Below are 15479 nucleotides of genomic sequence, written 5' to 3' on the forward strand. Positions count from 1 at the left end.
TGTGTCCTGCAGACCTGCTGAGAGTTCAGGAGACTTAGCTCGTGTACGCTGCCCAGCCTCTGTTTTGGGGGTTAAATACCTACTCTTTTCCTCCACCTGCCCTGCTGACCTGATTTTATTTGGGATGCTGCGTCTCCAGCTGCAAAATCGCGTGAGTGGTGCAGCTGCATTTTAAAAGCAGCCCAGTGCTCTGGCACAGGGAGAGCTTTGGGATGCAGCACCAAACACGTCTGCTCCAACTTTCTGATAGGAGGTAGAGGTCTGGGGACACAGGGTGGCTGCACCCCTGGGGACCGAAGCCACAGATTTTGCTGTGGGAAGGACAAAGCATTAACCCAGGGCTGCAAGAGGTGGCACTAATCCTGCCCGGTGCCTCCTCCCAGACCTTACAGGCAACGCAGAGCTGAGCCTCAGACTTCTGTCCGGTCCCTGCAAGCTTTGCCCTCCCAGCCTGCAGACAAGCATGCTCGAGCCGGCGAGGTGAGGGCTGTCCAGTCTCCAGTGCCACCTGCCGGCAAATCATCCCGGCCGGTGCTGGAGCCTTCAGCCTGGCCGCACCAGTGCCAGGCAAGGCTGGGAGGCACTGTCCTGCGCTGGGGCAGGGAGACCGGTGCAGCCCAGCGCTGTGGGGCCCTGGACCCATAAGGAGGCCCCGAGAGCCCAGTAACGATGCTTCCTAAAAGCCAGCCCATATTCCATCCCCACCGTCCCCTCCCCCCACAATACCCTTTATCATCACCCCCTTCAGTCAGCCCTTTTCAAATCCCAGATCCCCACAAAATCTCTCCTACATCCTGAGCACCCCATCTGCACCCTTGCAGCTTCACACTCCGTGTACCCCCCTATGGCTTCACGCCCCACAGCTCTTGGTGCCACCTGCCATGGCTGGGCTGGGGGCTGGAGGCAAACCCCCACCTAGATACAGTGCTGGATTGTCACCTTCCCCTGGGACAGGGACATCCTTGGGTCCTCAGCTCTTATTCACCTGGAGGTCCTCAGGTCCTTGCATCTCCAGGGGGGCTTGGCTGTGCTGTAGGTCCTCTGCTGGGGTTATGGGGCTGCTATGGACCCTGCCCAGCTGCACCAGGGGATAGCCATGTGCCCCACACCTCTTCCATCATGACATCAAGCCCTGGCTTCCCCATGTACACCTGGTTCATCTTCTCACAAACTTTGACAACCTTCTGTGGATATTATTGTTACCACCACCTCAAAAAAAGTCTAGAGGTTGGTGTCCCCAGATCCTACCCGCCTCAGGGCTCTCCAGTACAGCACCATGTCCAGCATCTCCCCATCTACCACCAGTACCCAGTGGCCTCAATTTTCCCACTGTGTCTTGTGTCCTGCCCCCAACTAGAGACCAGGCTTCTTCTCCGTGTTTTCCTAACCCTGGGCTGGGACTTTCTCTGGGTGTCTCTGGAAGGAGATACTCAGCGTGGGCTGCAGCAGGAACTGCATGAATTGCCTGGCTCTGCTCAGCACTAATGAGATGCTAATAAGCCCAGGCTGCACCCAGGGGTGCGGGAGGCAATGCCCTGGGTATCTGAGCATTTTTTTGGGAGGAAAGAGGCAAATCCTAGGCAGGAAGGAAGCAGCAGCACAAGGAGCTGTCATTTAATGTGCAAGACCGGCAGCAACGGGCTTAGGGCACCAACTCTGGAGCAAAGAGTCATTTTCAGGGGAGTCCTCAGCCCTGCAGGGGCCAGCCAGCAGCAGGGGAAGGGCGGCAGAGAGACACCATCAGAGGGCTAAACCTCGGGGAAGATCAGGAAGCCGGAGAAGATGCTGTCGGACCCTTCAATCCCCACAAGGGAGTTCTTCTCCGTTGGCTCCAGCCAAACGGACTCGTTTGCTGCCATCTTGAGGACCACGCCACCTGTGGTGACCTGGTAGCTGCTATGCACATAGTCGCAGAAGGTCACCACCTTCTCACCCCTGCTGCCACCCCGGCCCTTTTTCACACTGAGGCACAGGTTGCCCCTGGAGGTGACGTGGTAGGTGAAGTAGTAGATGCCTGGGACCCGGCAGGTGAAGCGGCCATACCGGTTCTCATAGTGGCCCTTCTCATTGGTGAAGATGCGGTCGAAGCGGATGGGCTGATCGCGGCGTGGGTAGGAGCTGACGGTCCTGGCAGCAGAGAAGGCAGACTTGAGGGTGGTCTTGTAGTCACCAGAGTCCCCTTGAGGGCCAGGGGGTCCCATGGGACCTGGTAATCCCTTTGAACCCTGGGGGCCTTTGGGACCAATCTTCCCAGGATGCCCTGGCATTCCTGGGTCTCCCTTCTCCCCCCTGTCTCCTTCATGCTCCACCTGGCCAGGGGGACCTAGAAAATAGAAGAAAGAGTCGCTGTGGTTGCAGCCAAGCCCCAGGGGTCTGCAGAGGTAGTGGGAAGGAAACCGCCAGTACCTGTGCTGGGGTGCAGATCAGCAGAGACCACCCATCCAGCAGGCATGACACTCCTTGCTCTCGTCCACCCTCCCTCTCCAGGTTCCTCAGGGTGCTCTGGTCTGTTCAGCTCCTTCTGTCCCCAAGCATCACCCCCACCTGATAATACCCTTTGGGACTGGTGGCAAATGGATTGCTTTCCAATGCCTGGCACTGCCTGGTCCTGCACCTGGGTCGGGGCAACCCCTGGTATCAATACAGGCTGGGGCATGAATGGATTGAGAGCAGCCCTGTGGAGAAGGACTTGGGGGTACTGGTAGATGAAAAGCTGGACATGAGCTGGCAATGTGCACTTGCACCCCAGAAAGCCAACTGTATCCTGGGCTGCATCAAAAGAAGTGTGGCCAGGAGGTCAAGGAAGGGGATTCTGCCCCTGTACTCTGTTCTGGTGAGACCTCACCTGGAGCCCTGCGTCCAGCTCTGGAGCCCGCAGCACAAGAAGGACATGGACCTGTTGGAGCGGGTCCAGAGGAGGCCACAAAAATCATCAGAAGGCTAGAACACCTCTCCTATGAGGAAAGGCTGAGAGAGTTGGAGAAGAGAAGGCTCTGGGGAAACCTTATACCAGACTTTCCATACTTAAAGAGGGCTTATAAGAAAGATGGGGACAAACTTTCTAGCAGGGCCTGTTGCAATAGGACAAAGGGTAATGGTTTTAAACTAAAAGAGGGTAGATTTAGACTGGATATAAGGAAGAAATTTTTTACAGTGAGGGTGGTGAAACAGTGGAACAGGTTGCCCAGAGAGGTGGTAGATGCCCAATCCCTGGAAACATTCAAGGTCAGGTTGGATGGAGCTCTGGGCAACCTGATGTAGTTGAAGATGTCCCTGCTCATTGTAGGGAGGGTGGACTAGATGACCTTTAAAGGTCCCTTCCAACCCAAACTATTCTATAATTCTATGATTTTCCTGCTCTTGGTATTCACAAGACAATGTTTTCCCCACCTGCAGCCTCCTCCTTACCTTGCTCTCCCTTTGGGCCATTCTCCCCATCTCTGCCATTGCTGCCAGGCCGTCCTGGTGACCCTGGGATGCCTGGGATGGTGCCATAGGTCTTGCAGAGTGTAGCACTTGCAAGCTGCCCTCCAGCCAGGCAGATCAGCATCACCCACATGGTCTGCATCTGCTGGAGCACAGAAGGATGTCAAGGGGCTTGCCTTAGGCAGTGGGAGGGATAGGGAAGGCACTCTGTGCTGCTCTGGAGCACTTCTGGGTAATACCATCAGGAAAGGAAAACATCCTCCTGCAGACCCAAATGTGCTCACCTGATGGCCTTGGAGGGACCAGCCCCTTTGGGCATGGGAGGACTTGTCAGTCTCTTCCCACTCTTAAATTACCAGTTTACAAGTGCCCAGAGCTTCAGCCACATGAACATCCAGGGACAGGTTGTCTTGTCCCAGAGGCCTGATGTCCAGCCTGGCTGTGCTGCTGCCATGGACATGTGCTGCGGGTCCCTACTGTTCTGCGTCCCCATTGCTCCCTCAGAGCAGAAATTCTCCATCCCATCTTAGGACCGCAACTGTAGGGTAAAATCCTTCCCCAGGCCAGAGCAGTTTCATCATCTGCAAGGAGATAGATCTTGCTTTCCACCAGCATATCTGAGGGACAGCTTTATTCCTTGCAGACAGCAAAGAAATCCCCAGACCTGCCCTCCTAACTCCTATGGGCTCTCATTGTGACCTGCCACAAGCCTGCTTCATCCCAGGAGCATTTCAGTATCTAACCAGCCTTACCGGGACAGTCATCTGTGCTTCCAGTCCCTGGGGTCTCATCTTCCTTCTGCCCTCCCTGCATCCCACAGCTCAGCTCCTTCCCCCAGCTCCTGGTGCAGGTGCATGTGGGGTGTGCTGGGCATTTGGGGGCTGTATCTGGCCATCACATCACCCCAGCCACACTCTCTGGCCTCAGGTGGACTTTCCCAGCACTGACACTCTGGTGTCAGCAGGAAAAGGGGCCAGTGAGTCGGATCCTCCAGCCACTACAGCTCCGATTCAGATGTGGCAGGTACAAGGACTGATCTGCAGGCTCCCATCCCAGGCCCAGACAGATGACAAAAGCATCTCAGGGCAGGAGAGCACCCCCAGGGCACTCTTCAGACTGATGCTCAGTCCCTGATCACCCCTCTGGGCCTTTGACATCTCTCCTTTCCGTCTCCCCCCTCCCCTAGGTGGGGCAGGAGGGGTTGGGGTCCCACCAGGGAACTCCACCCCCACCCCAGCTCCCTTTCTTTTCTGCCACAGTGAAGTGCCAGTGATGCAGGGGGTGGCTGTCACCCTGGTGCTGCCAGGTTCCCCACATGCTCCTGCCTGCAGAGGGGAGCTGGGGCTCAGCCTTGCTAACAGCTTGCTCTTACCTTGAACGTCTCGTTGCACGGACCGGGAGATGGAGCAGAACACACCAGTGTCCTGCTTGGAAGTGACCACTGGGGAGGAAGCAGAAGTTTGCTGCTGTTGTATGGGCTGTTGTGAAAGGATCTGGGCCACATCCCTTTTTTATCTTTAGCTCCTGCCCTTTGTTCAGTAGCACTTTCATATCCGCCACAAATGCTGTCTGTCAGCTCAACAGGACATGCTGTCCCCAAACAGCACTCTGGGGCCCCTCAGGCATACAGCTCTGGCCCCAGGGAGCAGAGGGATGTCCGCTCTGCCCTGCAGGATCCCTGGGTCCTGCTCAGCTGTGCTTGCTATGCAGAACACTGCTGTGAGCTCCAGACAACTTTGTGGTAACCCCTCAGGACTACAGAACTGTGCATGCACTTAGCTAGCATCCCTCAGGCTTCTCCTTACATACCCAGCTCTGCTGGGAGGTACTGGCAGGCCCACAGGATGCTACAGGGTCTCAGCATCCATCATCTTGAAGCTGCCCCCCAGGCTCTCCTGGGGGGGGATGCGAAATGATTTCACCCTGCCGTAAAACTGCTTTCTGCTGATGCCTTGTGGAGGTGAAGCACACTGTACAATGTGTGCTACCAGGAGTAATCTCCATTGGGTTTTGGTGGCCTCTGTGGTGTCTACAGCCATGACCTCCTTTGGCAGTGCTTCCCCTGCCCTGTCCCTGGTGAGGCTGGAACCCTGGGGATGTCCCAGCCACCAGAGGCATGGCTATCAGGTTTGCTGCGTGGTCTGTGGCCCTCTGCAACTGAATTGCGTCCACTTGGAGTGGAAGGGGAGTAGCAGGGCCCCTGCTTGGAGGAGTCTTGGTCCCCCCCCTAGGTGGGGGCTGTGTGCATGGGCACAGGAGCCATCCCCTTCCTGCAGTCAGTGCAGCTGGGGGTCCTATCCCACAGAGCAAAGCCAGGGTTGTGAATGGTGTGCAGCCAAGCCAGCGAGAGCTTGGGGACATTATGATGCCATGCAGATGTCCAGATGTTGTGCACACATGCACATGCAAGCATGCACACCACATCCATCTGGCCACACGTAGGGTCCACCTGCAGAAAGGCAAGTCATGGAGGAAAAAACATGCTAGGCCAGGTGCACTGGGGAAGGTTTTATTGACACTTTCCACAGCTGGGTCATGGCAAAGGTGCTGCTGCAAGCCTGCTCCAGGACACCTGTCTGTCCCTGGTGCAACGCAGATGGGAAGGGGAGAGATGCAGAGAGACCTCTGGCTCTGGCAGCAGAAGGTAACGTGGGTTTATCAGGGTGGATGCACATGGCAGTGCCAGCAGGACCCTGGGAGCTTGGCACCATCATTCTGGGTGCAGATGCATCCAGATGTGCCTGTTCCCCCTGTTCAGCAACTGCCTGTGCTCAGTCCCCAGTCCAGGGAGTTGTGTCTGGTGGCTGGGGCTGACCCCCTCACTGGGGCTTCCCACCCAGCAGAGAAACCTGGAGCATCAGCAACAGCCTGGTGGTGAGCAGCAGCATTTGCAGGGCAGGGCAAAGAGGTTGGCGTGCTGGGGTGGGTTCTGGTGGTCCTCTAGTCTGGGAAGAGCAGGAACCCCGAGAAGACGCTGTCAGAGTTGCTGGTGCCCACCATGCCATTGTAGTCATTGACCGCCAGCCAGACCTGGTTCCCAGCAGCCAGATGGAGGAGGATCCCACCAGAGCTGACCTGCATGGTGTTGGTCTTGTGGTCACAGAAGCTGGCCATCTTGTTCCCATTCTTGTACAGGATGACGCAGAGGTTGGCTGTCTGCGAGGTGTGGAAGACGAAATAGTAGAGGCCGGGGAGCTTGCAGGTGAACTTGCCCGTGGTGGTGTTGTAGTCATGGTTGCTGTTGGTGATGACATGGTTGAACACCACGGGGACGTTCTGCAGGGGGTGCTCGCTGGTCTGCCTCATCACTGAAAATGCTGATTGGTGCTTCTGCTTGTAGCTGCCTGGCATACCTGGCTCTCCAGCCATGCCCATCATCCCAGGATCTCCAGGGGGACCAGGGGGACCGATAGGGCCAGTTTTGCCTGGCAAGCCAGGGCTGCCTGGTTCCCCTTTCATGCCCTTGGGCCCTTGTGTTGCAGGAGTGGCTGGGATGCCTGTGGGGTGGTGGGGAGTGAAAGAGAGCCAGCATCAATGGCAGGATATGGGGAGAGGCTCCTCCAGCTCCTTCCCTTGGGCAGGAGAGGGTTGTTGCCTCTCTCCAGCCTCCTCTCCTCCTGCCCTGTCCACAGAGGATGCTCTCCACAGCCTGAAAACCAAAGCAGACCAGCCACAGAGGACTCAATGGCCCCCCTTCAACAACCTGCATGGTTCCCCTCCTTGCTCACTCACCTGGCTCGCCTTTGGCTCCCTTAAGCCCATCCCGGCCATCCTTGCCTGGCACACCCGGCATGCCTGGCAGGCCTGGAGCCCCATAGCAGCTGTGAGGGGCTTCTCCGGTCACAGCAGATCCCAAATTGAGGAGTAGGAGGGTGAGGGCCAGATGGAGCTGCTCCCAGAAGCTCTGCCCCATTTTGGTGCTCTGGAGCATAGAAAGAGAAAAAAAGTGCTGGGGTGAGGAGCCATGGCAGGGTGGCCTCCAGGCCATGGGGCAAAGGAGGTACTGCGCTATGAGGCTGACTGCACCAGGAGCACCTGGCTGCGATGGCTGTGCCCTCAGTGCCTGCCCCCCCTAGCAATTGCCAGGCTGTGGGGAGGCGAATATGTGGAGATGGACCCTGTTCTCATCACCACCCCCAGGGCAGACCCTGATGGCACAAGGGGGGTTGGGCATGGATGGAGCCATGAGGTCTTGTGGTCCCATGGCCAGCCCCAAGCTCTCCTGGTCCAGTGTCCCGAACCCCCTGCAAATGCATACTCTGCTGCAGACTGTTGCACCATGCTGCACTGAGGCTGGAGCTCCCTGGACCCAGATGATCTCACCCCTCCTCCAGCAGCAGCCTGACTTTCCTGGCTCTGTCTGTCAGGGTGAAGCCCCCCATCAACTGGAGATCTCCCAGGACAGTGCCTGGCCCAGGGGACTGGGTCTTCCCCAAGCAAGTGACAAGCATGCACCCTCCCCCATGACATGTGTGCAGCCTGGCTGTGCCTTTGTCTCCTCCTCCTCCTGTCACATAGCCCATCACTGTGCCATGCTGCTGGACCCCCAATCCCCATGCAGCCCGTCCCGAAGAATGGACCCTGCAGCACCTCTTACCTCTGTTGGGGGGAACAGGGCACGGGATCCTGTGCTGCTGAGCCCTCTGGCTGCTGTCGACACTGCCTGCCAGCACAGCACGGTATGGGTGACTCTCCGTGACACCCTCCTGGAGGAAGTCACAGAGTTAGGAAAGGGCCCTTGGGGACCCAGAACCCCCAGCTGGCCCCCAGCTGAGTTTCACATCCTCCTGCCTGATTGTTTCCTCTGAGCAAGCACTTTCCCGGCTGTCCAGTGAGACCTGCCCTTGTGCCACTGCACAATGATGAGCCGCTGGCAAGAGATGTGCCACAAACTCTCCATCCACCATGGGAAGTATTGCTCTGCAAATCACCTGCCTTTCCCCCATCCTTAACTCATTTCTGAGCAGAAGGGCAGAAAGCGGATGGGGAGCAAACCCTCACTCCAGCTTCGTGGAGGCAGAACCGTCTGTGCAACAATGGCCTGGTGCAAGGTCATTGCCTGGCTCTGAAGGGAGGTGCTGCACCCGTAGGCAATGTGACTGAAGAACATTTCTCCTTGAGGGTTTTTGACCTGCAGGATGGCTGTCCTCTCTGCACTCTGCCCTGTGTTCCACCAGCTCTGCTGCCTCATGAATGCACTGGGGTCCCACCATCCCTGGTCAGGGTGTTGCTCCTTGCAGGTGACCTGGCCTCCTCCTCAATGCTCCAGGAATGGAGATATTTGACTGCCTGGCATGTGTGGAGCCGCTCCTTCGAGGAGCAGTCCCAGGGCATGACACCTGCATGGCTTCCCTGATGCTTTCAGCCTGCCCTACTTCCCACTAGTCTCACCCCAACCTGAAGAGAGAAGAGCATCACCCCACAGTCCCACCACCATCACCCCACAACCCCATCAGTCACCCTGATGTCCCTGTCCTTCCTTGCTGAAAGGCGGGAGGACCAAAGCTGCTTTTTCCCTTCCTGGGAGAGTGTGGATACCAAGAGAGGACCATGTGGGTGAGGTGCATGATCTCTATTTGCCCTTGTACAGGACAGCTAGCTTGGACTCATCAGGAAAAGGACACACATAGGCTAGTCCCAGAGATTTCCCCTTTCCTGTAAGTGCCAGCTCTGCTTGTGTGCTCAGTTCCCTCCTGTCCTTCTGCCTTTGCAGCTGGGGTCTGTGCTTGGCCAGGGTCAAACTGGGATCGCTTCTCTCTCCCTGGGCAGCTTGGGAAGGGGCCCAGGACATTGATGGTTTGGGGAAGACGCATGAATAGGAAGGAAAACCAAAGCATCTGTCTTGGAAGAAAGGTTTATTTATACTGATGGGGAAGATGCAAGAGGCAGAAGTGGCCTGGTGCCAGAAAGACGTTTGCAATGGTTAGCGTAGCACAACCAGTGGCACGCAGTGATTTCCCACTCAGGAGTAAAGACCCACAGCTGGTGAACGGCCCCAGTGACAACTGTCCCCTCTGGTGTAGGGTCTGAGCACCCAGGAACAGAAAGGGCTGCTGGGGCCAGGGTCATCTGCCTCCAGGATGGAGTGGGCAGGCTCAGCACAGAGATAACTACTAGCAGGAGTCTCACTGCTGCAGTGGTGACCCACAGCCTGGCCACCTTGTGACATTGGTGCAAGCACAGGACCTGTCTGGTGGCTCAGTTTGGGGCCGTCCTGGTTTGCTGTGATACTAAACCATCCCACACACTCACAGGGGGAAAACACATGCAGACACGCACACTACAATGCTCTGGTGCTAAGCAGGTCCAGACTGGTGGTCCATCAGCCCGTCCGCGGGAAGAGCATGAAGCCACTGAAGACACTGTCTGCCTCAGAGCCGCTGTAAATCATGCTGCCCCTGGCAGGGTCGGTGCTCACAGAGACCCGGTCGCCCACGGCCAGGCTGAGCACGCTGCTGCCCGAGTTCACCTGCAGGAGGTTGCGGCTGTTGTAGTCACAGAAGCTGACCATGTTCTCCCTGTTCTTGGTGATGCTCAGGCAGAGGTTCCCGTTGGAGACTACCTGGTAGGCAAAGTAGTAGAACCCGGGGACACGGCAGGTGAACTCTCCTGTCTGGGGACTGTAGGAGTTCTCCTGGTTGGTGATGATGTTGTCGAACACCACTGTCCTGCCCATAGATGGTGGGGACCTCCGCGAGGCAGAGAAGGCAGGACGTGGCTGCTCCAGGATATTGCCAGCTTTCCCCTTGCTCCCTTTTGGCCCCGGCTGCCCTGGGAGCCCGGGGAGGCCATGTGGACCGTGGTAGCCCTGGTTCCCTGGGATGCCAGGAGTCCCTGGCTCACCTGCATCCCCTTTGAGTCCCTGGATACCTGTCCTCTGTGTTGATTTCCCTGGGGAGAGGTAGTAAGGAAGAGTAGTTCATGTACATCTGGCATCTCCCAAGCTGCTCCCACAGCCCATGATGCTCCTACCAAGAGGCTTGAGGCTCCCAGGCCACCCGCACTGCACATCCCTGGCTCCCCCTTACCTGGCTCTCCCACGTCACCCTTCTGCCCTGGCCTTCCGTCAAGGCCAGGGACTCCCGGGAAGCCATCCTTGCCATCCGGTGCCCGGCACACGCCATCCTCCAGCAGGGCCATGCCCAGCACTGCTGCCAGTGTGCTGGTCACCAGCCAAAGCCCAGGTTGCATCCTGCCTCCCTACAAGCACAGGGGTGGGGGAATTGGCAGTGGAGGCAAACACACAGCAAACACACAGACATGCAAGTGCTCTCATCAGATGCACGCACAGATCTACCATGCCACCCATGTGTTGTCCAATACAGATAGCTGGACACCACATGAAAAAATAACTTCAGTGAAATAACAATGAAAATAACTTCATGGAAGGATTTTGAGGCTGTTTCATTGCATGAGCTGAAATCATTGATGTCACTGAAAATCTCTGACATGTGCCAATGGCAGGGCTGTGGGATTGGAGAGCCCAGGATGTGGAGCACGGCATAAACCCTTCGGTGCATGTCCTGGGGATGGGTGGTCACGTATCAGATGCATGCAGAGGATGCTTCTTCCAGTGTTGGGGGGAACAAGCACTGATGTACAGAGCAGTGGGGAGCACAAGTGAGGAAGGGATGCAAAGAGACACAACAGAGGAGGGATAAACAAGAAAGGGATAAACAGGCAAAAGGGATCCAGATCTCCAACACTCAGAGCTGGGAGAGAGGAGGGAGGTCCTGAGCACACAGAACTAGCCCAAAACCTGCAGTACTCAGCCCGGGACAATCCTGCAGAGCCTAGTGTTGTTCACAACCACATGGAGCAAGGACAGATTTCTGCAGCACCCGCTCCCCCCACCATCTTCTCCCCCTTTTCCTACTTTAAACCTTTGTGGAGGAGGAAGTGAAGAAAGGAGAGGGACAGGCAGCAAGGACTGGAGAGTGGTGGCAGAGGAGGCATGTGTCCCCAGCTATTTGGGGTGACTTACCTTCTTGGTGGGGGTGAAGACAGACCAGTCTGAGCAGCAACTCTGTTTGCTGGAAACTCTTCCTTTGGAGCAGGGAGGAAGAGGAGCAGGGTAGGGGGGATGTACTTGCATGCATGGTGGTTTTCCTGGTTGGGGAAGAGAAGTGCCAAGTTTCGCTTTCTCTGCATGAGAAAGAAACTTGTTCCCCTTTCCGCACTTGACCCTGGCTGTGCTGGTCACAGTCAGGGAACAGCTTGCTGAGCAAAAGTGCAGGACCGCAGCATTCCTGGCCTGGCCCAGCAGCACAGTCCCTGCAGCAGGGACCGGTGGTGACTGGGCACAAAGCAACACAAAGCTGGAGAGTGCCCAAAGGCAGGCCACAGCTCTGTCACTGCAGGAGGGGCCAGGTGATGTGAGCACTATGTGGCACAGCCATCCAAGGGGTGCTTGGCGGGGCCCAGGGATCACTCTTGATGGCTCCTGGACTGGGTGATGGGTACAGCGTGGCTGTCACTACTACCCAGCCTTGTCATCGCTGCTGCTGGGGGCTGACCCCTCCACACGCCCACCTTGGCACCGCACCCTGACAGAGCAGGGGTCCAGCAAAAGGACCATTAGTGTCTGTGTGGCTCAGCAGGGCCTTGAGCATCCTTGATGAGACATCTCCTTCCTACTGCCCTCCCTTCAGTGGTTTGGGGCCCTTGTCTCTGTAGTAGAGCAAGAGAAGATGGGGGTCTCTGGCACCCAGGTTGCTCCCGGTCCCCTTTGAGTCCGTGTACCTGCCAGATCTGGGAAACCCCAGAAGCTGTGTGTGGCCTGACCCAGATCTGCAAAATGAAAAAGCCCATGCTTACACCGCTGAGCCCAGGGAAGGTGCCCAGGGATGCACATTCAGCTCTGCCACAAAAGAGCCCAAAAATGCCATGAGTACCCAAGCCCCACTACAGCAGGGAGCAGAGGGATGAGATGTGTGGCAATGACCCCAGCAGGTGAACATGCTTGGGACCCTGGGCACCAGCCACGTCACCCCAACAGGGAATGCAGTGGGTGGCTAGGAGGGGATTTCTGGTCCATATCCACCTGGAGTCTCCTTTCAGGAGTCCTGTGGCAGCTGCACTGACCTTCATGAGAAAGCAGCATTACCCCAAAGCAAGAGCAGCAACAGCTGGAGCTCAGGGGAAGAAGACAGTGTGCAGGCCCGGGATCAGGGTGGTCCCAAGGCTAGGGGGACTGGCAAACCCCCTGTTTTCCCCCATCCGCTGCCTCCAGTGCTCCCATGGAAGCTGTTGCATTGTTTCCAAAACAGCTGAAAAAGAGACTGACTAGTGTGAAACCAAAAATCAACCCCAGAGACCCTTGCCAGACAAAACTTCGCTCATCAGTGCATCTCCATTAATAATTACCTTTGGAGATCTGTCACTGAGGTGGTCTTTAATTCATTGAATATATGCCCTCTTAATGCAATATAATACACATATTTAATCAAAATGTCACCCTGTAATAAATCAGATGCTCAGAAGAAATGCAATTTTATACTATCAGCAGAGTTCCTCTATCAACCAGACCTGTAATCGTGTCAAGAAAAGATGACAGGTGAGTTTGAAAAGACCTACCTTCCACAAAATGCTGTTTCTGGACAGTAATTGTATTTCTGCCCTATTGCCCTTTCTTAATAGATGGCCAAAATGAGACCACTCCATCATTTCATCCAGGATTGATCAATGGCTCTGTCCTGGTGCTCCTGTGTCCTTTGTCCCTGACTGTCCCCTTAACCCCATTTAAATGCTGAGTTACAGGGGGCTGGTTATGGGTTTCCAGCATCTCTTGGAAGCTGGTGGCTGGTCCAGACGGCACTTCCTCCAGGTCCTTGAGACTCCTGAGCAGTGCTTAGACCCACTCCCTCAACTTTCAGTGTTGCTGCGTCCAAGCCAAGCCCTCCTCTCCCATCCTCTGAGCATCTTCTCCTCCCCATCTGCAGCTGGGACATAGAATCATAGAATCATAGAATCGTTTAGGTTGGAAAAGACCTTTAAGATCATCCAGTCCAACCGTTAACCTAACATTACCAAGTCCACTACTAAACCAATTAAGGGTAGAGTAGCAACCCCACGCGTCCTAGCTTGGTGGTTGGATCATTTATAATGAAAGTAAAAACTAGGAATCATTAAGATTGGAAAGGGCCTCTAAGATCATAGAAGACGGCTGGCTGCAGGGAGCCGTGGATGAGCACTGCACAGCTTCATCCCGGAGGCTTCTGCAGACCACAACTGCCAGCACAAAAATACCTCCATCCTGGCACTCTCCTCCTCCTTCCCGTTCGCACCAGGGTGTCTGTGGGAGCGGGTGCCAGCCGAAGGACGCGGTGGGGCACAGGCGGCAAGGTGACATGCCGCGAGGTGGCACTGCTGCCTCAGCTATGCTTGGTGGCACCTGCCCATCAGGGCCCCCCTTCCTCCTCCAAAAGCAGGGGCGGGGGCGACCCCCCGGGATCCCCGCGTCCCCAGAGGCCACACCGCAGGATGTCCAGATGCAGAGCAAGCACACGGGCATCTCTGCCTCGGCACCTGGTGATCACACGTCGGGAGCCGGAATAACCCAGCTCCCTCCTGCAAACACAGCCTCAGTGGGGCCACAAACGCCCTTCTCCCAAGCTGGGAGTAGTTTGGCACCCCATGAGACTAGAGGAGAAGTGATCTTTCCTCAGTGAGGGCCAAGCCATGGTGGAAGGAGCGAGGGTCACGAAGCCCTGGCAGGTTATCCCTAGGTCCAGCAGCGTCCTCCAGGCAGGCTCCAGCATGGAGAAGGGGCCAGGATGACAGAGGGGATACTCAGATGACATGAAATGGGGCCAAGCCCAAGCCAGAGGGGAAGGTGGGTGTATGCTCGAGCAGCCAGAGGGTGCTCTGCAGAGCCCCAGGCAGCCCCAGAGAGGATGGCCCTGGGTCTGGGGGAACCCAACCACTCTGGTGAGCATCCACATCATTTAGGGCACCTGTCATGGCCTCCTGGCTCTGCTGCGGACCCAGGATCAGCCTTTATCCAGATGGATTTTACCCTGAGCAACCCTCCTTCATTCAGCATCGGCCATGGGGCAGCTCCTTCACCTCCTTGCTGCCCTCCCACTTGGTGGTGCCAGACAAGATAGGTCAGTGCCATCCCAGCCTTGCAGCTCTTTGTGGAAGAAAAGTGACCCCTGAAAAAGCCTCCTCCCTGTGTCCCCAGTGCCTGCAGGCACACAAGCTGCCTGACAACAGGGAGTCATGTTCCTGCACTGCCTTCCCTGCTGGGGATCCCCTGGGGTGCTGAGTGGTGACAGGCAGGAGCTGCCAGAGGAGGATAAATCTGGTAGCTAGCACCAACCTGTCACTGTAAAGGAGACAGTGACAAAGGCATGTGGTGGGAGATCAGCAGTACTGGCAGGTACTGCACACACCTCTGCTGCCAGTCACCAGCATCCCAGCCTGCCACCTGCACCCACCAGGAGGTCAGGACAGCTCAGAGTGTCCGTGCTTCTGCAGTCACTGGTGGCTTAATGGTGCCTGAATAACCATGCAAACTGATTTTGCAGCTGTTGAGCTGGCCTGTCCCAAAATGCTCAACCTGTGCTGCTGAGCACCAGATAAACTTCCTGCACAATGCAACAGTGTTCGCATAAATTCTGAAGTTACCAATGCTTCTATCAATGAAACAACAAGTTGGGATGGTTCAGGTGCCCTGGAAGGATTTCCTGAGTTGTCAGCTGAAAATCAGGCTGCAAGGCTACTTGCCATGTGATGTCTAAAATATTTTAATTGCTGTCCCAGGGGATGTGTTATTCCTATGACAGATGCTTATACGGAGCAGGGGTGAGGAGCAAAGACAGGTATGGGGCTTAAAAGCCAGGATTTCACACTCCAGCCCTTGTTCACAGTCTCCTGGCATTGATGCACATCCCTGTTGCCTCACGGGATGAGAGGAGATAGATGAGTGCTGAGCAGCCCTGGGCAATGCTGGGAAAGCTTGTGCCATCCCTCCTCCTCTTGTTCTTGTTAAAGATGTCAGGACTTGTTGTTATTTGACATCTATTGGTTAATTTGGTTGATTGTTTCCC

At 56.2% G+C, this 15479-nt stretch overlaps 3 protein-coding genes across 4 annotated transcripts; all 3 read right to left on the reverse strand.

Moving 5' to 3' along the window:
- Nucleotides 1–1748: 1748 nt before the first annotated feature.
- Nucleotides 1749–4977, reverse strand: C1QB (complement C1q B chain). Its single transcript, XM_075721617.1, is given in 4 exon segments — nt 1749–2323; nt 3409–3568; nt 4799–4873; nt 4876–4977. Coding segments are annotated over 4 exon segments (912 nt in total).
- Nucleotides 4978–6366: 1389 nt separating this feature from the next.
- Nucleotides 6367–8043, reverse strand: LOC104031493 (complement C1q subcomponent subunit C). 2 transcript variants are annotated; one of them, XM_075721607.1, is made up of 3 exons: nt 8024–8043; nt 7159–7348; nt 6367–6923 (listed from the first exon to the last, which is right to left on the reverse strand). In XM_075721607.1, the coding sequence occupies exons 2-3, from the start codon at nt 7337–7339 to the stop codon at nt 6367–6369; spliced, it is 738 nt and encodes a 245-aa protein (XP_075577722.1). In that variant the 5' UTR covers nt 7340–7348; nt 8024–8043. The 2 variants fall into 2 exon arrangements, with proteins under 2 accessions (XP_075577722.1, XP_009481774.2); XM_009483499.2 differs by lacking the exon at nt 8024–8043 and having other exon boundaries at nt 7159–7357.
- Nucleotides 8044–9748: 1705 nt separating this feature from the next.
- Nucleotides 9749–11521, reverse strand: C1QA (complement C1q A chain). Its single transcript, XM_009483501.2, has 3 exons — nt 11411–11521; nt 10455–10626; nt 9749–10317 (listed from the first exon to the last, which is right to left on the reverse strand). Exons 1-3 carry the CDS (start codon nt 11519–11521, stop codon nt 9749–9751), a joined length of 852 nt encoding a protein of 283 aa, XP_009481776.2.
- Between the last annotated feature and the right edge of the window lie 3958 nt (nt 11522–15479).

Source organism: Pelecanus crispus, chromosome 15, assembly GCF_030463565.1.
Source record: "Pelecanus crispus isolate bPelCri1 chromosome 15, bPelCri1.pri, whole genome shotgun sequence".
Taxonomy (NCBI): domain Eukaryota; kingdom Metazoa; phylum Chordata; class Aves; order Pelecaniformes; family Pelecanidae; genus Pelecanus; species Pelecanus crispus.